The following is a 24,069-nucleotide window of genomic DNA, read 5'->3' on the forward strand; positions in this document are numbered from 1 at the left end:
ACAGAATATTTAGGTGGTGTTCGGTTTCTTAGATAAAGATACAGTTTATGATTAAATTGTGAAATTATTTAATTGAAGGGGGTTGACTATGACTAATTATCATATGATTATCAATCTATGATTCAGTTGAAAGATTCAATCTCATTAACCAAACACACTATATATTTAATCCTGAGATACAATCTTGTAAACTAAACAATCCCTTTAGTATCACTATAGTCTTGTATTTCATATTCAATAAGTGATCTTATATTATGTCTCTAAATATGTTAGAAATATACTAAATTTTGCAGTATTAGATTGACATTTACCGAATTTGACCGCCATTCATTTCTAAAATATTCTACACTGAATTGGGTTTAGTACTAAAGTAAACTAGGGGCTAAGTTGAGTCTCCAGATATATTAAACACTTCTAAGTGCAAAACTCAAATACTATAACTAGTATTAAAATGGAATTTTAATAAACCATGACACGTAGTATTCGCTCTGTTCCATAAGAGTGTATTTTTTTAAATTTTTAAAATTCTCTCTCTTTAATGAAATGAAACTCATTTTTCACTAACAATATTTTAAATATTTTTTTTTATTAATTGTGTATTAAAATTTGTGTTCAATTAAAAATGTATATTCTTGTGGTACAGACGGAGTAAAAGAAATTCTTCCTATCCTTAATCAAAATTAAAGGATCAATCCTTGGCATTACATATGAAGTGATTTTAAATACAGAGTATGAAGTATTAGTGGATGATCCGGTTACAAAACTAAAGAAATAGTAGGTCTTGATGAAAATATTCGTAATAGATTTTTTTTTTTTTATTAATTTTATAACTGTGGTTGACAATTTCCAAATTCAACTTAGTGCACATTATTAAATTTTTCTCTCTATTTTGAGTTTTGGCATAGATTCCTCGAAGGAACAGTAACTAAGGAGTATTTCATACCTGAATATGACGATTGTACTTAGAAAATTGGGGACTAAACAACATGTGGCACGTAGGCCTGTCAAATCGGGCCGCAGATACCCCATCCGAAATTCCAAAAATCCAATACCAGATATTCGACTCGAATTTTATTTCGGGTACCCGGATACCCGACACGGGTATCCAGCCCCGAAAAATCCGGTATTCAGTCACAATTGTGATTGTGATTTTTTTTTAAAAAATTAACCACAAAAATTTACATTTTATTTAATATTTAGTTTGAATTTAATACAAAGATAAAGTAATATTCAAGAGAAAAACTAAACACAAAATAAGCATTTCACAATTCTAAAAAGTATGTATAGCCAAGTTTTAAAATTTATACTGCAACTCTCCATGAACGGCCAAATAGTATAAGTTATACTACTACTACTATATACTGCCAATTCTAAGTATAGCCAAATAATAAAAGTTGTATTAACAAATTAAAATATTAAGGTAGTGATGGGACTACTATTCTGAGAGGAGAGGGAGAGACTGGGCAGTAGAGGATGGAAGAAAGAGCTGCTGGCGGCTGAGAGGAGAGGGAGAGACTATCGAGAGGAGATGGCCGACGGCGGTGGGAAGCGGCGGAGGGAGGCGCAGCGAGAGAACATGAGAGGGGAGGGAGGCGCTGTGCATTTTGGGGTATACCCTATGCTAACTATTTCAGCAAGTATTACTAATATGTAATTAAGAAAGAAACCAATAGTTTATTAATTTTAAATTTTTTTTGGATAATTCGGGTATACCCGATCGGGTATCGGATAACCCGATACCCGAAAATCTAAAATTCTCACTACCCGATCCCGATCTGAAACCCGAAAATTCGGGTTTTGGGTATCCAATTACCCGATTTTTTAGGGTTTGGATATCGGGTATCCAATACCCGTTATTCATTTTGACAGGCCTATTTGGCAGGATCATTGTACCATCATTGACCCACGAGTACCTGGAAATTTTACTACTCCCTACGTTTCGCCATAGTTGAGGCGAAACTTTTCGGCACGGAGTTTTAGAGAGGAATATTGAGTGTGTTAAATGAATAGATAAAAAAGTAAGAGAGGGGAAAAGGTAGAGAGAATAAAGTATAAAGTGAATAAAGTTGAGAGAATAATGTAAGAGAGAGTAAAGTAAGAAAGAGAAAAAGGGGTTACCATATATAGAAATGACTCAACTATGAAGAAACTTCCCGAAATGGAAAAATGACTCAACTATGAAGAAACAGAGGGAATATTAAATTTGATCTTTGAGCTACCAACTGTCGTCTATTCCATATTCATTAACCTTTTCTTAAAATCCGCAGTTGGCACTATGTGACTCGCTAGATGTGTTGTGTTAAGAAATCGTCTCTCAACATCTTTTGAAATTAGTTAAATTGAGAAGGGTGTAGGTGAGCTGCAGCACAGGGGATAAAAGCCTTGTGATATAAAAAAGCTAAACAGTCAGTTTTGCATCGGTTGTAACAGAAATTAGAAATCAAATTTGGGGATTCATTGTGGAGAGAGCTCAGAGGTTCATCGATCAAGAAAGAGGGAAGTTCTTGGTGATCGTTGGTGCAGCTCGCTCAATGATCGTTGCTCATATTGGTTAGTCATTCAGCTGCTGCGTTTCAGTTGTGATAGGCTAGATTGAGTGGTGTTGATTGTTTAGTTTCTGTGGTTGTATGCATCTGTAAACCCTTGTTTCTTCATCAATACAATTTTGCCTGAGTTCTCCCGTGGATGTAGGCCGCATTGGCTGAACCACGTAAATTGGTGTTTGATGTTCTTGTTTTCGATTCTTGTTTGCATTGCTGTCAATTGCATATTTGTGATAATAAATTGGCGCCGTCTGTGGGAACGACTGATTTTGCAATTGATGATGGCTGCCTCTCGATTTGATTTCGAGAAATTCACGGGTAGACACGATTTTGGGCTGTGGAAAGTAAAGATGAAGGCGATGCTTGTGCAACAAGGGCTATGTGAGGCGATGAAGTATGAGCAACCGGATAAATCCGCAGATCTTGAAGATAAGGCAGTAATCAAGAAGGTCGATATGATGGATAGAGCTCATAGCGCGATAATGCTGAGTCTTGGAGATCGAGTTCTTAGAGAAGTGTGTAAAGAGAAAACACTTCTGCAGTTTGGACCAAGCTGGAGACGATCTACATGACGAAGTCTCTGGCAAACAGGCTATTCTTGAAGCAGAGGCTGTATTCGATTAAGTTTCTTGATGGGAAAGAAATCTTGGACTGGATGATTTTGTCAAGGCAGTGGATGATTTGGAGAGTGTAGATGGAGATATAAAGGATGAGGATAAAGCCATTATGTTACTCAATGCACTCCCGAAGAGTTTTGATCAACTCAAAGATGCCATTCTATATGGAAGAGATAGCTCTCTCACATATGAAGAGGTGCTTACTGCCTTGAAAGCAAAGGAATTCCAGAAGGCTTCTACTACCAAACCAGTTGATCAAGTTGGGGAAGTCCTAAATATTAAGAGTGCAGACAAGAAAGGTTCCAAGAAGAAGTGGCAGAAAAAGGGAAAATCAGAGAAGAAAGAAGAAAAGGAAACAAGATCTTGTCACTATTGTAAGAATCCAGGACATATAAAGAAAAATTGTTTCTCATGGAAGAGAAAGAAGGAAGAAGAAGCTGAGGGTCAGAACACTGCAGATGTTACTCAGACTGTAGAAATTGCTCATGCTCTAAATGTTGCAGACATAGACATCAATGAACAATGGATAATGGATAGTGCTTGCAACTTCCACATGTGCCCTAAGTTGGAGTGGTTTCATGATTTACAGCAATCTACTGGATCAGTTCTACTACGCAACAATCAGATTTGCAATGTGAGAGGAATGGGGAATATCAGACTCAGATTGAAAGATGGATCAACAAGGATTTTGACAGAAGTCAGATATATTCCAGACATAAAAAGGAATCTGATATCTTTGGGGGCACTTGAAGGAAAGGGGTACTCTTTTCTATGTTCTAATGGCCAGATGAAGGTACTTAAGGGATCAGAAGTTGTATTAACAGCTAAGAGATGGCACAACTTGTAATACTTAGATGCCGAGGTTATATCTGATGATCTAAACCTGGTGAAGAAGATGGATGGAGATATATGGCATCTCAGGCTTGGGCATGTTTCAATGGATGGAGTGAATCAGCTTATCAAGAAAGGAGTCATTGAATTTGACTCAAAGATGAGATCCAGAGAGTGTGAAGTTTGTGTTCTGGGAAAGAGTAAGAAATTGGTTTATCCTAGTGGAAAGCACAGCTCTACATCAGTGCTTGAGTATGCCCACAGCGATATATGGGGGCCTGCTCAAACTTTATCAGTGGGAGGAGGTAGATACTTCTTGTCAATTGTGGATGATTACTCTAGAAGAGTTTGGTTATACATCATGAAAGAAAAATCTGAGGCATTTAGCAAGTTCAGAGAATGGTGTATAGAGGTTGAGGTGGAGAAAGGTTCTAACCTGAAATGTCTTAGAACGAACAATGGTTTAGAGTTCCTATCTCATGAGTTTGATGATTTCTGCAAATTGAAGGGAATTAAAAGACATAGAACGGTTCCCAACAATCCTCAACAGAATGGAGTGGCTGAGAGAGCCAATCGAACCATCCTTGAAAGAGTGAGGTGCATGCTGATTTCATCTGGAATGCCTCACAAATTCTGGGGAGAGGCAGCATCCACAGCAGTGACACTGATGAATAAATGCCCTGCTGCATCAATCAATAATGAAACCCCAGATTATAGATGGTTTGGACATCATGGAAATTATACAATGTTGAGACCTTTTGGCTGCAGGGCTTACTCTCACATCAAGTAGGGAAAGCTAGAGCCAAGGGCTCTTAAGTGTGTACTTTTGGGGTATCAAAAGGGAGTGAAGGGATATAGGCTCTGGTCAATGGAGCCAGGGAATCAAAAGGTGGTACTTAGCAGAGATGTGATTTTTAGAGAGAAAGAAATGCCTTATAAAGATGCAGAGATCAGTAAGCAGGCATCTAGCTCGAATGCTCCAGTTGAGGTGGAGCTATTGAGGAGTTCTGATGATGTGGAGGCAGATGAAAATGCTAATGTACCAGAAACTGAAGAACCTGTCTATGAGATCAGTGATGATGAAGAGACTACCACAGAGGAAACTAACCTTGACAACTACAGATTGACAAGAGATAGAGAAAGAAGGTAGAATGTAAAAAGGCCGGCAAGATATAGCAATGCAAGTTTGGTGTATTATGCATTTTGTGCAGCTGAAGAAGTGGAGTCTAGTGAACCTGGAACCTATAAGGAAGCAGTTAGATCCAGAGAGAAAGACAGGTGGATAAAAGCAATGCAAGAAGAATTAGATTCATTGCTGAAAAACAAGACATGGATTCTTGTGACCAGAAAAGTGATGCAGAAACTTATTGGATGCAAGTGGATCTTTAAGAAGAAGGTGGAGGCATCAGATGGAGATAGAATCAGATATAAAGCCAGATTAGTGGCTAAAGGATACAATCAGAGAGAAGGCATTGACTACAATGAAATATTTTCTCCGGTGGTGAAGCATAGCAGCATCAGACTTCTTATGGCAATGGTTGCAAAGAATGATTGGGAATTACACCAGCTAGATGTAAAGACAACATTCTTACATGGTGAACTTGAGGAGAGCATATTCATGGAGCAACCAGAGGGTTTTATTAAACTAGGAGATGAGGGAAAGGTTTGCTTATTAAAAAGAAGCATTTATGGCCTTAAGCAATCAAGTAGGCAGTGGAATCTACAATTTGATCAGCATATGAGGAAAATTGGTTTTGAAAGCTCCAAATATGACAGCTGTGTATATATGAAGAAGAGAGATGGGAAATCAGTAGCTTTCTTGCTCCTATACGTGGATGATATGCTAGTTACTGGATCAGATATCAATGAAATTGAGAAAGTCAAGTATGATCTCAAATGCAGATTTGAAATGAAGGATTTGGGTGAAGCTAAGAGGATCTTAGGCATTGATATCATAAGAGACAGGAAGAAAAGAGTCCTTTGGTTAAGTCAGCAGCATTATATTGATGAGTTACTCAAGAAGTTCCAGATGAGTGAATCCAGAATAGTCTCAACACCTTTGGGGCAGCAGTTTCAGTTATCTGCAAATCAGTGTCCTAAGTCAAAGGAAGAGCAGGAATTGATGAGGAAGATACCTGATAAGGCTAATTTCATGCATCGGTTATATGTGAAAAACGTTATAATTTGCTGGGTCTAACACGTTTCCTAAGCCAGGTGTGTGAAGAAAAATCGCTAGATCAAGGAAATGCTGAAGGAGATGGTCTAGCGAAGGAAAGGAATGAAGTGAGCAGGATTTAAAAGAAAAGAAGGCGTGACAGAGGGAGTCAATAGCTGAAGGCAACAAAGTCTTATCTATACCTCGCTGGGCCCCACTCCAACGCCTATATATAGAAGAGCATGCAACGCACATCATAGAACTTTTTCACTCTCTTCTTAGCTCACACACATTACACACACTTGGGAATGTGAGATCTGAGGTAGTCGGGTACGAAGGGTTACTTTTCTTTAGAAGTTTCGCAGTTGCAACACCGTCCGAGTGTGGACGAAGATACAATCTCTCTTAATTTCAGTTGTTTTACTCTTTTTGCTGTCGAACTTCACTTTTGGGAGTCGACTTGGCTGTTGATGATACTTGTTATCTTTTCGCTTTGTTGAATTGTGTTTAGCTGTGATATTTCAAGTTGATTTACGTAGATCTCGCTGTTGGAAGTTTATTTTTACAAGTATTATATCGATCTCTGTTTTATTTTGATATTGTGGTGTTTGATATGGGAATTTGGTGATAGATCTGTGGTTTATTGACTGTTTGGAGGTTGTTGTTCGAATCTGAAGTGATGAAGTGTTTCTGTTGGTTGGAGTTCGTGTTGGACGCTTGGATCCGGAGTGGATTTAGCGTCTGAGGTTGGATCCGAAGTGAGAAAAGGAAGTTGTTAGATGGATTTGAGTTTTCTTCTTGTTTTCTGTTTTGCTTCGTCTAGCGTCTGCAGATCTGTTCAGTTCTTCGTTGATTATGCATTGATTTGACTTAGAATTAGTTTGCTCTGTTTTGATTTCGTTCGTGTTGATTTTCTTATGAGTTTTTACGCAATTTGGTTGTAGAAGATGATGTCGCTGTTATTTAGTACGAGAGTTAGTTATTCTGCCAGCTTTTCGTCCGTACTCTGCTTTTTCAGTCATGGTCCCCACAGTCAGTTTGTTTCCTAGGTCTAGGTAATTGGAGTAGTTTTCTTAGATCTAGTGCTTGAGCAGTTATTTTCTCGCAACGTTCTCTTGTTATTTCGCCTAGGTCTAGTTATTAGCGTAGGAGTTTTAAAATTCCCAAGTCAAGTTTAATTTGTTTTCCTCAACCCAAGAAAAAATGCGTGGCAGCAGCCAACACCAAAAACACATCCAAATCTTTGAACATGAGTATTACGCATCCTTCTCTGTGGGATCGATCCTTACTTCCCTATACTAGGTTTAGTAAAGTGGTTGAGGGTTTTTGAAAGAAGTGCTCTGTGTGTCCGACGACCAGGATTTCCTGCGACCAACGAGTTCCTAGACCGCGTGATCTAATGGATTTGCTGGACCTAGGGAACCTGTTATTTCCTTCTGAACACACTACGAACATAAATCGTACCTTTCAATACCTTATGCTAACATCATTGGAAGTGTGATGTATGTAATGATTTGCACACGGCCTGACCTTGCTCATGCTGTGAGCTTGACAAGCAGATACATGAGCAATCCAGGGAAGGTGCATTGTCAAGCTTTAAAGTGGATGTTGAGATATCTGAAGAGAAGTTCTGAGTATGGGATCATGTATAGAGGATTTGAGGATCAAACAATGGATAGCCTTGTGGGATACTGCGATTCAGATTATGCATCAAATAGAGACAGTAGGAAGTCTCAAACTGGATACATATTTACTCTCTTTGGGTCTGCAGTCACATGGAAGTCTAATCTGCAATCTGTTGTTGCTCTATCTACAACGGAGGCAGAGTATATTGCTTTGACTGATGCTGTAAAAGAAAGTTTTTGGCTGAAGGGTATTATGGAAGACCTTGGGATCAGGCAGAAGAAGGTGGTTGTGAATTGTGATAGTAGCAGTGCGATTTCACTATCGAAGCATCAGACTTTTCACAACAGAAGTAAGCACATAGATGTGCGTCTCCATTTCATTCGTGATGAGGTTGGAAAAGGGATGGTAGAGGTCAGAAAAATAGGCACTGAGCACAATCCGGCAGATGCTCTAACCAAGGTGGTACCAGCTTCTAAGTTTACATATTGCTTAGAGTTGGTGAACGTTCTAAGGAAGTAGTAGAACAGGGTTTTGGAGGACTATGACAGCAGGTGTTGATGTTGGATACGAGGTGGAGATTTGTTAAGAAATCGTCTCTCAACATCTTTTGAAATTAGTTAAATTGAGAAGGGTGTAGGTGAGCTGCAGCACAGGGGATAAAAGCCTTGTGATATAAAAAGCTAAACAGTCAGTTTTGCATCGGTTGTAACAGAAATTAGAAATCAAATTTGGGGATTCATTGTGGAGAGAGTTCAGAGGTTCATCGATCAAGAAAGAGGGAAGTTCTTGGTGATCGTTGGTGCAGCTCGCTCAATGATCGTTGCTCATATTGGTTAGTCATTCAGCTGCTGCGTTTCAGTTGTGATAGGCTAGATTGAGTGGTGTTGATTGTTTAGTTTCTGTGGTTGTATGCATCTGTAAACCCTTGTTTCTTCATCAATACAATTTTGCCTGAGTTCTCCCGTGGATGTAGGCCGCATTGGCTGAACCACGTAAATTGGTGTTTGGTGTTCTTGTTTTCGATTCTTGTTCGCATTGCTGTCAAATGCATATTTGTGATAACATGTTGTGATTGACATTGTTAATATTAAGAAAACTAAAGAGGTTAATTGTGAACGTATATTTCTTATTTACCTCTTAAAATATTTAAATATACATTCTTAAGTAAATTTAAAAGGAAGTAGATAAATTGAAAAATATAACATAAAAATTACTACTAGTACTATAATCTGCACTTTTTGTTGTGTATACAAAATCAATTAAGAGCAATAAACGCGAATCAATGCTTTTATTTGAAACCCAAACGACAATACAAATACAAATACAAAGTACATGAATGACTCTCTAAGGCTATTTCCGGCTTGAAGCTTCGATGATAATTGTGTAGTAGTACTAGTTTTTATCATTAAATAGCCCTCCACAGTCTAATTAGTTTGGAGGGTTTTTTCAAATCAAAATCTTAATGTTTTGAGCTTATGATAGTGATGTAGTGGGAGTAGTATATAATCAGGGATGAATGTTTTTTTTGATGGAAATTTTTTGAAGTGGCGTGACAACGGACAACTCCCCTTCACAATTTCCCAACCAAGAACAATTATTTAACCTGAAAATCTCTCTCCTCATCCACTCTATCTACTTGCTTGCTGGAATCTCATCTCAAAGCAATGAATATGACACCATCAGAACCATGGAGGAGTTTTCCGGGTACCCAATTCATCTCCACTTTCTGTAGACATTGAAACTCTGCAGAAACAGGTATTCTCTCTCAAAACCTAGGAAAATAATGCTATTGTTATAAAAATACTGTGTCTTTTTTAGTCTACTGGGATTGGAAAGATTCGATTTTTTTAATGTTCTGAAGTGGGATACTCGATATTGCTGATAAAGATAAATTTAAATTTGAGGAATAGGGATAATGAGGAAATGATTCTCGATGAGTTTTGAAGTAACTTGATGTCCTTGTGTGATAATCTTGTATGATCTGAAGTGGGCTTAAGTTATTTATTTTGTTGTTGTGAAACAGTTATTTGTATAAATTTCAAAGTATGGAATATAGTATTTAAAAATCCTTAATATATGAGCAATATGATTCTGTCCTCATTGTGGATTATGAGGCATTTTATACATACTCTCCTACCAATGAATGTTAGTATTTGTCAAGAAATGACATGTTTTCTGACTTAGTGGAAATTTTTGATTTCAAAAGCTATCTGTGATTTTGGATAATGATTCCAAGATAACTAATGTTATGTTGGTTGCATAGATGAAGTTATGAACATGTAGTATATTTAATGCTGTGTTGTAGATTCATGAACTTTCAACTCTCTGATACACACGCGCCTTCAGTCACCAGGATCCTTTACAGGGAAAAAGATGTACAAGCGAGGGTGTAAGATTTTGACTAATCTCACATTGTCCGTTTCTTCTATTTATATGCATAAGAGTCACATTTCGTCAATAGTATAAGGTTTCCTGAAAATTCTTCGCTCATGAACTGATGTAGCATCTGTTCGTATCTATGCCAAAGGGTGCATGTGGCAGTTTTTGCTTATAGTGCCACATGAACGTGCAGGTTCGTCAAGAGTTTGATGATCATTTCTGGTCTCTCGGTCAGAGAGGATGCAGTTGGGAACATATTTGGTCGATGGTGAGTCATAAGTTCATTCGTTCTTGTTCTTGTTATTGTTATTCCATTTCTGTTGGTTTTCTCTCAGTAGCTGTAAATAATTTCCCAATTCTGACTTGGACACAGGGTCGGTTCTGAACCAGAGCTGCCGCCCGTTTCCACTGGTTCTCATATCGATGCTATACCGTACTCGGGGAAATATGATGAAGTAGTCGGAGTGTTGGGTGCCATCGAGGCAATTAATGTACTAAAAAGGTACTGACTCTTTTTTGCAAGCACGCATGGGTTTTGCAGTTGTTTTCAATGTTTTCCACATTTATCAGACAAGGAGCTTCTCTCAGAATTTGAAGCTTAACAGGTCAGGGTTTAAGCCTAAGAGATCTCTGGAGGTGATCATGTTTACATCAGAAGAGCCAACGCGATTTGGAATCAGCTGCTTGCGAAGGTTATGGCCTCGTATTTTCTTGAAATGCTCTACCATGTCCATTTTCTCTGGCTGAAACTTGTTTGATTGTTGTGGTGCAGCCGCTTATTAGCTGGAAGTGAAGAACTGGCCCAACTTCTCAAGAGGACAGTCGATGGCCAAAATATATCCTTCTCTGATGCTGCCAAATTCGCTGGATATGCGAACAATGAGGACTTTTCCCAGTGTGGCTTTAAAAAAAGTAACCTATTCTGCTTTTGTTGAATTGCATATTGAGCAAGGTCCCATCTTGGAAGAAGAGGGTTGGATTGCTCATCACGTAGTAATATTTTTTTGTTATGATCGAAAACATTGTATTCTTTCCTATAAATGCTAAAATTTATATTTCTGCAGCAATATCAATTGGCGTTGTCACCGCCATTGCTGCTCCAGCAAGTAGCAAAGTGGATTTTGAAGGCAATGGAGGGCATGCTGGAGCTGTTCTGATGCCAAAGAGGTAGTACTATTATTTATCAAACTTTGAGGTTCAGATATCTGGAAAATGAGAGTCTAAATGAGTAGATTGCTCATCCATAGTTGTATCATTGTATGTAGTGAGAGTAGATTGCAACATAATAATCTATGAATTGTTTTGGGACAGAAACGATGCAGCTGCAGAATTAGCCCTTGCTGTCGAGAAACATGTTTTAGAATCCGGATGAATTGACACTGTTAGGACCGTTGGTGAGTAGCACACCACCTTCATGCTTACGTTTCATTGAGGATAAACAGTATTCCAAGCAAAGCACATTTGGAGATTGGCATGATTCTTTTGCGTTAATTTGTCATTTAAATCACGACCTCTGACCCAAATTGCAAATGCAGATACTCGCGACATAGATGAACGGAAGAGGAATCTCGTGATCGAGAAAATCCATCAATCAGCCCTCAGCATTTCCAAAGCTCGTAATGTGGAGCTCTCAGAATTCAAGATTCACTCTCCGAAGAGTCGATCACCAAAGCAACTGAATAAAAATCAGCCTGCCAAGAACTGAACATGCCTTACAAGAAGATGATCAGCAGAGCCTATCATGACTCCCTCGTCATGGCCAGGTAAAAACTTGCCTACATTCAGACATACAATGCATAAATCTCAATTTGCGCCTCGTCATTCATGCAACCGAACTCTCTGCCTCGTGACATGACTTAAAAAACCTTGTTTGTAAATCTCCAATAGGCGTGATCTTCATTCCATGCTATAAAGGTACTCTGTCAATCTTATGCATCAACACGATTTATATACGGGGATTTTATGACGAGAAATTGTCTGATTTATATACTCTGTTTGATATGATTGTAGTCCTAGATCAAAATAGACTTATTGGATAGTACATTATAGTAGTAATGTCTTCCAAATGCTGTATGTACCTTTCCTTTCCTACCTTACATCATACCAGTAGTAGGAGTAATTTCTAATTTCAGACTCTTTCTATAAATGTCTACTGCCTGTATAGGGTACATATATGAGCTATAATAAAAACATTAATTAATCCAATGTTTATAAATAATAGGAGTACTCCAGTGAGATGATAATTAAGGCAAAACACACAATAAAAAGTAGTAGCAGTAAATAAATAAATTAATTAATGTGGAGTTGGAGTGAACCACATGGCTAGAGCGATCTTGGATACCTGAGAGGCATGAGAGGGATAATAGATGGAAGAAATTTTGGCATCCACGTAATTAAAGATGCCAATATCATGGCCACCGTAACTAAACCTGCTAATATCATGAGACCGATAATTATAAGCATTTTCGACGAAATAGATAGAATCGGGGGTCAAGTTGAAGTGAGGGAAGTCGGCCGCCGGCAGCGCAAATGAGTTGTGGCCTCCGACAAACATTGCGAGACCATCTAATGAAGCGTCCATGTACCTCATGATTTTACCTTCCTTCACATCAATTTCATACACCTCGAAACTATGTGTTTTGTGTGGATAACTCCAGTTCCCGCCACCGCTGTTACTGACGATGTTTTTGGCGTACGATCCGTCGCGCTCGACCAGCTCCAAGCCATCCCGTATCACTATAAACAGCCGCCCGGAATGCTCGTCCATCACCAGATACTTGAGGTAATTGCATCTGCTTATTTTTATATCATCATCGTCTTCTTCAGACTCATCAGACTCATACTCAGAATCATCAGAAAACAGGGGAAGCTTCCATAGAAAGGACGATGGAGAATAATCGAGGTCCCAGCACTCGACCGTTAGTTTCGTGAAGCAGAAGAGGCGGCTGTGGTGGGTGGAGTAGACGAGTTGGTAGTAGAAATCGTGTCGGCCACAGATGGGGAGCCAGTTGGTGGTGGTGTGGGCGGGGAAGCAGGTGGCAATGCGGCTGTTGTACAACATGATGGCGCGGCAGTCGTGGGAGGAGGACGATAGGATAATATTGGTGGGGAAGATGTGGATGTCGGGAAGCTTTATGTGACGGCCGGTGATGGGATCGGAGAGGAAAGTGAGTCGGTTGTCCAGGTTGTATGATGCCACCCAGCCGTGGGACGATCCCACATATTCAACCCGGCCTTGTGCCCACGGCAGCGGGGGCGCTCCTTGTTGATGCTCACCACTTTGCTGTCTCCGAGGCTGTAAAACTTATACGCTTCCGAGGATGGCGGTAGCATCAGCCAAGGGGAGGATGATATTGATGTTTTGCTGCTCATCATCCTACCGCCGCCCTTCATTCCTATTCCTCGGAATATAAATTGGAACGCCATCGTCAATTTTAAAGATTAGAATTCTATTCAAGATTCATCTCAAATTCTCAATATTATATTACTTGCGTCACAAGTCGCATATTTTTTTGTGGTCAAGAATTGAATTCTTCTAGTATTTCCAAATCACAAATCTATTAGGAGTAGTAACTTTTTTCAGGTACTATAAGTAAAGAAGCCCTAGGTAGATAATTAATCAAGTAGTCCATGATGAGTATGATATTCCGAAGTGCAGCCGCCACATTCCAGTATGGGCGTGTGATTAATCCATGGCTGATGCTGCCACCAACATTCGACAGGAGGCACGGCGGCATGGCGTACAACTTCTACATCCCGGCAGACTCCTCAGTGGTGCGGATCAACAAATACGGCCCGGGACGGGACCCTCCCTGGGTCCCGGACGACAATGCCACGGTGGTGGGGTCTTCCCACGGGTGGCTAGCATTGATGAACCGCCGCAACAACGAGGTGTTCCTGTCGAACCCCATCACCCGCCGCCACATCAAGCTCCCCCCCATCGACTCCCTCCCGAACCCCGAGCTCAACCTCCGCTGCGCCCAAGCCCGCGTCTCCAAACTCATCCTCTCCGCCTCCCCCGACTCCAAAGACTGCCGCGCGGTGGCCTCATTCGGCCCGCACGACCGCCTCGCCTTCTGCCGCCCCGGCCACAGCCACGAATGGGCCCCCGTGGGCCAGCTCTTCATGGACCTTGACCAGCCCAGGTTCAAGTACGCTAAGAGCTACCAAGATTTCGTCTTCTCGAGCAAGAGCAAGAGCAATAGCACCGTCCTCACTTGCCTCACCTTTTCCGACCTCCACAGCCGGGGCTTGGAGGACTGGGACCTAACCGTCCTGGACTCTCCAAAACTGGTGTGGATCCGAGCGCAGAACGATGAAGCCAGGCCGGATGATCCGGTGTCGTCGGTGGAGGAGCACCTGGCGTACGCGGAGCAAACGGATGAGATGTTCCTCGTCTCCCGTTTCTTCGATGAAGCCGAACGCGCTACTTTTGGATTCGTTGTAAGTAGAGTGGTGAAGGAGGGCGGCGGATGGATGAGCACCTTGCGATGTTCCTTGGGGGATATGGCGTTGTTTGTAGGAACCAACCACTCCTTTGCCATCCCCAATTTCAACCCCAATTCTATTTACTTCACCGACTCTAAATCTCATCAAGGCCGGGGAGATGTCGGAATATACCATTGCGCCCCACAGACTTTCTCAAATTGCTACTATCCCATTCCCAATAATGATATTATTGATATTGCTGCTGGTCCCTCACCCATTTGGTTTACTCCAACGCTTACTTGATTTTTTTTGTTTTGTTACACTACTATGTTTTGTTTGTAGGACTATTTGATTATACTTAACTTTTGATTGCTTCAATTATTATGCATACGACCAAATCAACCTCATATCAATCTCAAAACTCTCTGATTAATATTTCTATCTATATATCTACCAAATTAAGAATGCTTTTAAAATCGAATCATCGAGTGACCGGAGATGGTGGAGAAGAAAGAAGCACAAAGCAAAGAATGGTGAAAATATTTTTTGACTCTGACAAGTTTAGAAATTGGTACACTACAAATTTTTTTTGGATAAGGTTGCTTTTTAATACGATTAAGGACGCTAATTAGTGTATCTAATGTGTCCTTATTTTTTAGTGTCCCAATCAAAATTAGGGAACACAAATAAAAGCGTTCTGAAAACATAAAAGATTAAGATATTTTATTATATACTTAGGGACGCTTTCTTTTGCATACTAAATGGTTATTCTTAAAAAATTTCTAACGCCAGTAATTGCATCTCAAACAAAGAGAGGTACTTGTTGTTTGATGTATGCATATATGTACCATTTGTTAGAGTGCTAAAACAATAAAGTGAAGAGAAAAATAAGACTAGTCAGCTTTGTTCATCTATATTTGCATTTTCCAAAGTAAAAAACAGGATCATTTGGTACAACACACATTTCCACAAGACCACTACCACTCTGCACACCGCCAAAATTGTAGATACAATCACCACATAACGATTTTAAACTATTGGGGTATGCATTAATCTTGGATACAACTTAAGTAAATACTATAAGAATAGGTTACTAGCTACTCCATCCCATATATCTCTAAAAAAATATTTTTATGTATATCATATTATTTCGTCCCATAAAATAAATTTCATTTTATTTTTGAAAAGTTTATCACTGCATATTATACTTAATAATAAGATTGGTTCCACTATGCACTAATAATATTTTAATTATTTTTTTCTTTTATCTTTCATATTTTACTAGTTTCATGTAGTGAACTTGTGTCATCCTAAAAATCCTTACTTCTATTGAAAATAGAGAGTATTTTATACTCCACTTCGTTTATTTTGACACTCTAAAAACTCAGTCGGATTGTACTATATAAAATTTTGGGAAATCATTATTCTTTAGATAGGCGATAGAATATATTTTCTCTCATAAATGAATTGCGGTCTAATTGGGCCAATATCAATCTAAGAGCATCCACAGTATTTGGTTAATATATTTCTAACATATTTAGAGACATAATATAAGATCACATATTGAATATGAAAAACAAGAATAATGTAGTGATACTAAAATTAAATGTTATGCCACATCAACAATGCGGTCAAAACCCTTTGATTGGTCATGATTCCAACAACTCTTGTGGTCGATGTAAGACATTGACTCCGTAATAGATAGGTGAGAAAGGGTTGATTAAGGAGGTGATTTACGTGACGTATTGGTCAAAATTCGGAGATTATTATGAGTTGGATTTTGGGTGTGGAAAAGCGGTTTGAGCTTAGGCGATGCTCATCTTGAAGAATTGATCAGACCGAGACGTGGGTTTATTTGGATGAGTTGGATATATATGACTTATTTTGAGAACGATCGACACATTCAAATGCTTCTTACAGATTCGTAGATATATTTGAACACATTCAAATGCTTCTTACAGATTCTCTCTCAACGAATTAGCACATAAAATTCAAATCAACATTAGAAAGAGAATTGGCTATGATGGTTGTTGTACGCAAACTGCTGAAAGATAGTTTCTCGCTCAATGCTAGTAGTAATTTATTTATTTTTTTAAATCCAAAATATGATATACTCATTAGAAGAGCATTAACATGATTCTTACAAAAACAACTGCATAAAAATAAAATCTAATTTGATTGACTTGTAGCCCTTCAAATTTGATTAACATCATTATTCTCTGAAAATTTGATTCTCGATCATTGTACAAAGTTTGATTTACTGTTGAAGAAGTAAATGAAGCGGTGATGCTCCTAATTTGATTCTCTTCTCTACAATTTTTTTTATCATCGCTCGATCAAATCTTGATTTACACATTTGTTGAAGATGATTTACAAATTTTGATACTCCGCTAGCTCAATTGTTTTATTATCGCTCAATTGTCGCTAGCTCTTCTTTGCTTATTATTCCTCATTTTCAGAAAATGTGATTCTCGCGCTCAAGTTTGATGCTCTCAAATTTTTTATTATTGCTTATTGTCTATGTGATTCTGCTCTGCTCTGCAAATTTTTTATAATTGTTGCTTGTGGCTCAAGTTTGATTCTCTCAATTTTTTTATTATTGCTCATTTATCTGAAAATGTGATTTTCGCTTCTCTGCAAGTTAATGATTACTAGTGTTAACCCACGTGCGATGCACGACGGAATATTTTTTTGTCATACGATTTTAAATTGTTAATCGATTAATTAAATAAGAAACAATATAATTTTATAAGATTTAAAATGGAAAAATATACTACTATATAATAAAAAATTCAATAAATATATACTCCTCAATTCGTTTTACACCTAAAGACATTAAATTAAACATATTTATAATGGAATTAAGACAAATACAATTATGTGGACAATGATAAAGAGACTATATTAAGTGTTGACATTTTTGAAAAATATGTTTAAAACAATCCTTCATATTTCTCTACTAAAAACAATAAATTGTGTAAAGATGAAGATAAATACTATGTATGTTTGAGTTAAGAATGTTAAATTCTTCCCTCTCTAAGAACTATAAAAAGTATTGCTATAAAATTCTATAACTATATACACGCGGTACTCTAACTATTGTAATCAAAGAAAAAAACAACAATAAATGAAATGGAATTACAATGAAAATTAGTCAAGAAAAACCCTCTTTCCGCAAGACAAATTACATCACGGTTAGTGCTCTCGGATTGACGTATTTTTCCCAAAGATGAAATGACTTCCTCCTAACGTATATGATCAAACCTGCTAGGCACCTATAAACTTGATGGGGCTTCAAAATCGAGCAAAACAGTGTTCCTAAATGTGCAATAAACTGTTGAGGTCTTGAGAGAGAATGAAGAATGTTTTGTTAGTATGTATTTCATCTGCAACTCTATGTCTTTTATAGGTACAAAATTAGTACATGATATATCATGGAATTAAAACATCATAAATTATAAAATCAAGACAATATAGGTTACAAAATTTGTTAAGTGCTCATTATTTTATTTAAATATTTGTAACCACCAATGAGTCATTGTAGTGCTTTAAGAATTAGTCATAGTGCTTTAAGAATTAGTCAAATGCTCATTAAAATATCTAAATAAATATTCATGAGAGTTACTTAAAATATTCAAATTGGTCCATAACTTATAAATATTTCAAAATAAGGTCAAAACATATAAATATTTCAAAAAAAAAGCCAAAACTCGCCTTTTATATATTGTTGTTCTTCTCTTCTCTGCAAGTTTTTTTTATTGCTCAATAATTTGATTCTCGCTAGTTCTTCTCTACTCAATTGTTAATTATTGCTCAATTGTCTGCAAATTTTTTTATTATTGCTCAATTGTTTTGTACATTTTTTATTATTGCTTTTATTCTACTCCTCATTCCAGTGGCATATCCAGAAATTTTGATTTGGGGGTACGAATTGTACGACAAATAATTATGATATAAATAAAATAACATTGTTTATAAAAATAATTTAAATAGTAAGAACTTTTTTATATGAAGTACGAGTTGTACTAACAATATTTCCTACGTCCCACTTTAGGAGTCCCGATTTACCATTTTAGTTCATCCCACATTAGGAGTTCCGGTTAGAATATTCCATAAATGATAATAAGTCACATATTCCATCAACCTTATTTCACTCACATTTTATTATAAAGTTAATATATAAAAATGAGACTCACATTCCGCTATCATTTTTTATCAATTTTTCTTTACATTTTCTAAAACGCGTGTCAAACTCAAATGAGACTCCTAAAATGGGACAGTGGGATTATTACCTAAAATGTTAAAAATAAGAATTTCATATTAAAAAATTAAAGCAATAAAATGAAAAAAAAATCGAGTATAAATAAAGCAATTAAAATAAATAAAATAACAAACATAATAGGGAAAATCAAAATGATTAAAGTGCAGTAAACAATCCTAATGTCTATAAAATAAAATATTAGTGCAAATTTTTACCTAACTAAATAAATTAATTACTGGAGTACTACATTATAAAAACGAAAATGTTGGTAGGAGTGCTGAAAATTTTAGTACAGAAATTTAAAAAAAAATATTCAAACCCTAAACATAATTAAAAAAAAAATGAAAAGGACAATGCATAACAAAAATGAAAATGTGAGTATAGGACTAAAAAAGTATTCAAAGATAGTAATGAAAAAGAAAAAGAAAGAAAACATGATTAAAAAAAATGAAAAGGAGAATTCATAACAAAAATGAAAATGTGAGTATAGAAATAAAAAAGTATTCAAACATAGTAATGAAAAAGAAAAAGAAAGAAAAAGAGAGTAATCATTAGAAAGTTCGGTCCAGCTAGGGATCGAACTCGGAGCAATGGGAAGGCATTTTCAGCAGCTTACCACTGGAGCACCAAGGTTATATCTAAATTTTCATTAAATGTAGTATTAATACAATGATTTTTCGGGGTACAGTTGTACCCCCTTGATCCCACTTCTATACGCCACTGCCCCATTCGTCCCTAAGCATTTTGTAGGAATTTTCACATGTATATATGTTATTGCTCCTCATGATTTGAAAAAAAATGAGTCTATATTGAATGTCGGCAGAGGAGCACTAATATAAAGATTAGTTTTATAAATCCCAAAGTTAATAGGTTAACGTGTAAATAAAAATAATGTTATTAGTGGGTAGTTAATCATGAAAAAAATGAAGAGTCATAGTATTAATATTTTACATAACACGATATTTAAATTTAATAATATAGTAAGTATATTAGAAAAAAAAAATTATATTATCAATGGCATTCATATAATTATTCCCAAAACTCCCCTTTTATATATTTATAGATTATCATCCCACTAATAAATGAAGAGTGTCCTACTTTCAATCATACATACATAATATCGTAGACCATAGTCTAGGGGTGGGTAGGCACGATATACCTTACCGAAACCACCATACCGTATACCTTACCGTAAATACGGTATGCGAAAAATTCATACCTTTACCTTACCAAAGTTTTTGGTATACCGAACTTCGGTATACCTTTTTTCGGTATGAAGAATTTCCATACCGATACCGTAACTCATTTTCGGTATATCGCACCGAAGTTCGGTATACCTTACTTTTGCGGCATATCTGACTTTCAACATCAATTAAAATAGAAAATTAGAGTTTTCAGAATATTATTTATATTTTATAATTTTAAAAATAAATTAAATATAATTTATACATAATTATATTTATATTTCATAAGAGATTTTATAATTTAAAAATATATAAATAACTATATATAATTGTGTTTATATTTTTGTGGTATATACCTTAGTTTACGGTATATACCTTAATTTACGGTATATACCGAATTTCGGTATACAGCGGTACACCGCAGTATTTGAAAATTCATACTATTACCTTACCGGAATCTTTCGGTAAGGTATCATACCGTACCGAAAGTCACGGTATAACGAAAATTGGTATTTTCGATATTTTTTCGGTACGATAAGGCCGGTATTTCGGTATTTTTCTCCAGCCCTAGACCATACACACACTTCACTTTGTTTTAGTTTATAATGATGAGATTGATTTTAATTTTATTTTTCAATTTAGAATTTTATTGTAACTAGTATCACGCATGTTCTATGCACAATTTAATATATTTTGAACGTATTAATTTTCAATTTTAAATTAATTAAATAAAATTAGAATCAATATTAACAATGAGATATATGAGAATAAAAAAACTGTACAAATCAACATGGAAGCATAATATATTTTAAACAAATCACATAATATAATATTTGAAACAAATCAAATAAGAAACATCTAATAGAATTAACCGTGTCATAAGACATATAAATGAAATCATATCATGTGTATCAAATCATATGAAAAGGCCATAATTAACCTCCCACTCACCCCACTTAATCACATAGTCTACTAACATCCCCACTCACTCTAATTGGCGCCCACGGTAATTATCACTGCCCTCTCCTTGGAAGTTGTGATTAACCTCGGTATACCTAATTTAAAATTGGGGTATTTCAGATGGCGCCACTAGACCAATTACCCTGACTGCAGAATATTTACTTTTCATCTTCATCTCCCGACGGTAATTATCACCGAACTCTCATCCTAAATTGAAGTTAACTGCGGTACACCTACTTGCAATTTGTTTGTCGCATTTCAGTTGGTTGGGGTCTTCAGATTTTGAAATCTCCAATGAAGAGGAATACTCCCTCCATCCCAAGATATTATACCCTTATTCCTTTTTGGGTGTCCCAATATATTTGAGTCATTTTTATTTATGGGAAAAATCCACTTTACTACCAACTCCACTTACACCACTAAACAACATCTCATAAATTCCTGTGCCCAAAAGAAAAGGGCTCTAATATCTTGGGACGGAGGGAGTATAAAATACCCGTCCTTCCGGTAATTTCATTTTAAATTTGTTGACATCTAGTTAAATCTTATATTAGTATAATAGTTTCATTGAAATCTTGTTATGGGGTATAGAGTTATGTGAAATGATAATAACTATTGAAACTTCATTATGTATTGACATCTAGTTAAATATTTCATTTTAAGTGAATCTTGTAGATTATGATGATTCCATTTTTAGAATAGTATTTGATTTAGTGTTGATAAAAGAGGTATTGAATTTTGACTCATGTTTGAAGGCTTCCTTCTCATGGAAGAAGAACACTTCGCATATGAATATATCTAATAATTTGAACTGTTACATCGGGATGGAAACGGATTTAGCATTACTACAAATACACTTCAAGAGGTAGGGGGAGATGAAGCCGTAAATGTTGTTAAAGGTGGAGCTTTAAGGCACCTTCTAGACTGTTGCAGAGACAAGTTTTCACAATAGCTCTTACATGTCTTGATACACCGAGAGATCACGGGGATTCAAATCCCGTTGAATGAGCACTGGTTTGAAATTGTTGAGAAACAAATTAAGTTCACGACAACAGATTTTGCCCTTATCACGGGGCTCAGATTCGGGAAATCCCATTTTCAGCCATCAAAGAAAGTGCACAACATTCCTAAAAGTAGTATGTTTTACACACATTTTATGCATACTAAAATTAAGGTAACATTGAAGTCATTGTACTCTGCCTTCATCAACCAAGAATTGGAAGGCATTGATACTTATATCAAGGCAACACATTTGATTATTTGCTACTATTACCTCCTTGCCCGAGAGGATTTCACGATAGATGAATGGGCATGGGTGTTGGTGGAAGATTTAAAGGAATGGAACAATTTTCCATGGGGTGCATACGTGTATCAAATGATGTTTGATTACGTGGACATGGCTCAACCGAAGGAAGGTAAAAAGAAATACCGTTTAAATGGTCCAGTTTGGGTTTTGCATTACTGGGCATATGAGACCTTTCCCAAACTGGAACATGTGGCTGCACAAAAGATTGACGGTGCAAAATTACCTCGATGTCTGAGATGGCGGCAGATTATAAACAAGGGTTCATATGTCCCTTTGCTGGATAAAGCAGACGTAAGTTTTGTTATATTGAATATCTTAAAATTATTTCATGAATATCAATTGTTTGTCTAATATACATTTAAATTTATTCTGCAGTTGATTGTTACACCTATGGAACCGACGACAGAGGAAATAAAAACAATATATTTCATGTCTTTGAGTGAAGAAGACTTGTTCGGTGTTATATATTCACGTCGTCGGAATATAGCAAAAACTGTTGTCAAGAAGAAGAAAACGATGAAGAGAAAAAAAGAAAAAGTCAAGAAGGAGAGGGACGAAGCAATCAACAAGAAGCAAAGTAATGAGGAGCCTAGTGAGGACGAAGGAAATGATATGGACGCCAAATACTCAACTATAAAGGAGTCCATTTTCGAAGTTCTGCCACAATTACTGCAGATTCTGCATGAGATCAGTACGAGCCAAGATGGTGCATCCACTTCGTATGAGTCGATGGACGAAAAATACACAAGTGCGAATAATTCCGTTGTGTCTCTGACTCCATCACTTAAAGGGCTAACTGTTCAGTTCAGTTCTATCAAGGCTCCAATGAAAATGTATCGGAGGAAGAAAAAAAGGTCATACTCATTTTTATTATTAAATAGATTTTACTCTTTTATATTTGATTACTATAGCTAGAATAGTATTTTACAAATTAAATTGTCAATTTTGTTTTTGCTTGAATTCAAGGTCCCTTTGTAGGTGCAGGAAGGATGTTTGCCCGAAACCGGTGGTTTTGGTTGAAAATCGGCAGTTGTCCATAATTTTTTTGATATTGATCACGTTTCCAATTAAATAAAAAGTTAGTTTGAAAATACTAACAATGAAGTTTACAAAAAATTAACTTTTTTAAAAACGTGATAGGATCAAATATGATAATCTCACAAGTCAGTTGACACAACAATTGTGCATGATCATTTATTGCACATTATAATTGTTTGTGAGAAGGCAATTGGAGGAATATATGACAAATGATTTAGGAGATTGTAATGTGGACAAACTAAGAACATTTTATATTACTTCACAACTTACAAAATGATACAACACACTCTTATTTATAGGCATTCCTTGATTATTCTAGAATTCTCTACTTTACCTTTTAATTTATATCTAGATTTTTCTCTAAAAAAGTTAAGTTTATTTATTTATATTCTAACAATAATCTCATAATTAATCTGCAAGAAACATTTGAATGTGTTGATCCTTCTCAAAATAGGTCATATCCAACTCATCCAAATACACCCACACCTCAGTCCGATCATTCTCCCTTATGTTCATCAAAATCATCAAATCTTCTAAGAACAACGCCAAACTCACCCAAACCGCTTTCCCACACCCAAAATCCAACTCATAATTAGGGATGTCAATCGGGTCGGCCCACCGGATTTCGGGCCAATCCTATTCAGGTTGCGGGTCAATAGGGTGCGGGCTAGTCGGATTGTGATTTCTTTCGGGTTATAAAAGTTCAATCCTAATCCTAAAAGGTCGGGTTCCGGGCTAGCC

At 36.7% G+C, this 24,069-nt stretch overlaps 3 protein-coding genes across 3 annotated transcripts; 2 read left to right on the top strand and 1 right to left on the bottom strand.

Annotated features, from left to right (window-relative positions):
* Nucleotides 1–9,118: 9,118 nt before the first annotated feature.
* On the top strand, nucleotides 9,119–11,734 carry LOC125195349 (ureidoglycolate hydrolase-like). Its single transcript, XM_048126162.2, has 9 exons — nucleotides 9,119–9,527; nucleotides 10,078–10,161; nucleotides 10,345–10,419; nucleotides 10,525–10,653; nucleotides 10,757–10,843; nucleotides 10,924–11,063; nucleotides 11,216–11,318; nucleotides 11,463–11,545; nucleotides 11,687–11,734. The coding sequence occupies exons 2-8, from the start codon at nucleotides 10,082–10,084 to the stop codon at nucleotides 11,521–11,523; spliced, it is 675 nt and encodes a 224-aa protein (XP_047982119.1). The 5' UTR covers nucleotides 9,119–9,527; nucleotides 10,078–10,081; the 3' UTR covers nucleotides 11,524–11,545; nucleotides 11,687–11,734.
* Nucleotides 11,735–11,819: 85 nt separating this feature from the next.
* Nucleotides 11,820–13,455, bottom strand: LOC148929382 (uncharacterized). Its single transcript, XM_089057329.1, has one exon. The coding sequence runs from the start codon at nucleotides 13,210–13,212 to the stop codon at nucleotides 12,445–12,447; it is 768 nt and encodes a 255-aa protein (XP_088913455.1). The 5' UTR covers nucleotides 13,213–13,455; the 3' UTR covers nucleotides 11,820–12,444.
* On the top strand, nucleotides 13,455–14,964 carry LOC125223154 (uncharacterized). Its single transcript, XM_048126161.2, has one exon. The coding sequence runs from the start codon at nucleotides 13,782–13,784 to the stop codon at nucleotides 14,880–14,882; it is 1,101 nt and encodes a 366-aa protein (XP_047982118.1). The 5' UTR covers nucleotides 13,455–13,781; the 3' UTR covers nucleotides 14,883–14,964.
* The last annotated feature ends 9,105 nt before the right edge of the window (nucleotides 14,965–24,069 follow it).

Source organism: Salvia hispanica, chromosome 4 (assembly GCF_029641045.1).
Source record: "Salvia hispanica isolate PSC_SH4W2 chromosome 4, Shi_PSC_v1, whole genome shotgun sequence".
In the NCBI taxonomy this organism is placed as follows: domain Eukaryota; kingdom Viridiplantae; phylum Streptophyta; class Magnoliopsida; order Lamiales; family Lamiaceae; genus Salvia; species Salvia hispanica.

Excerpts from the sequence above, each read along its gene's own strand:
- LOC148929382 (XM_089057329.1), bottom strand. The coding sequence starts at position 13,212 with ATGTTGTACAACAGCCGCATTGCCACCTGCTTCCCCGCCCACACCACC.
- LOC125223154 (XM_048126161.2), top strand. The coding sequence starts at position 13,782 with ATGATGAGTATGATATTCCGAAGTGCAGCCGCCACATTCCAGTATGGG.
- LOC125195349 (XM_048126162.2), top strand. The coding sequence starts at position 10,082 with ATGAACTTTCAACTCTCTGATACACACGCGCCTTCAGTCACCAGGATC. Across the intron at positions 10,844-10,923 it reads GGAATCAGCTGCTTGCGAAG|CCGCTTATTAGCTGGAAGTG; the intron begins GTTATGGCCTCG and ends GTTGTGGTGCAG. Across the intron at positions 11,064-11,215 it reads CCAGTGTGGCTTTAAAAAAA|CAATATCAATTGGCGTTGTC; the intron begins GTAACCTATTCT and ends ATATTTCTGCAG.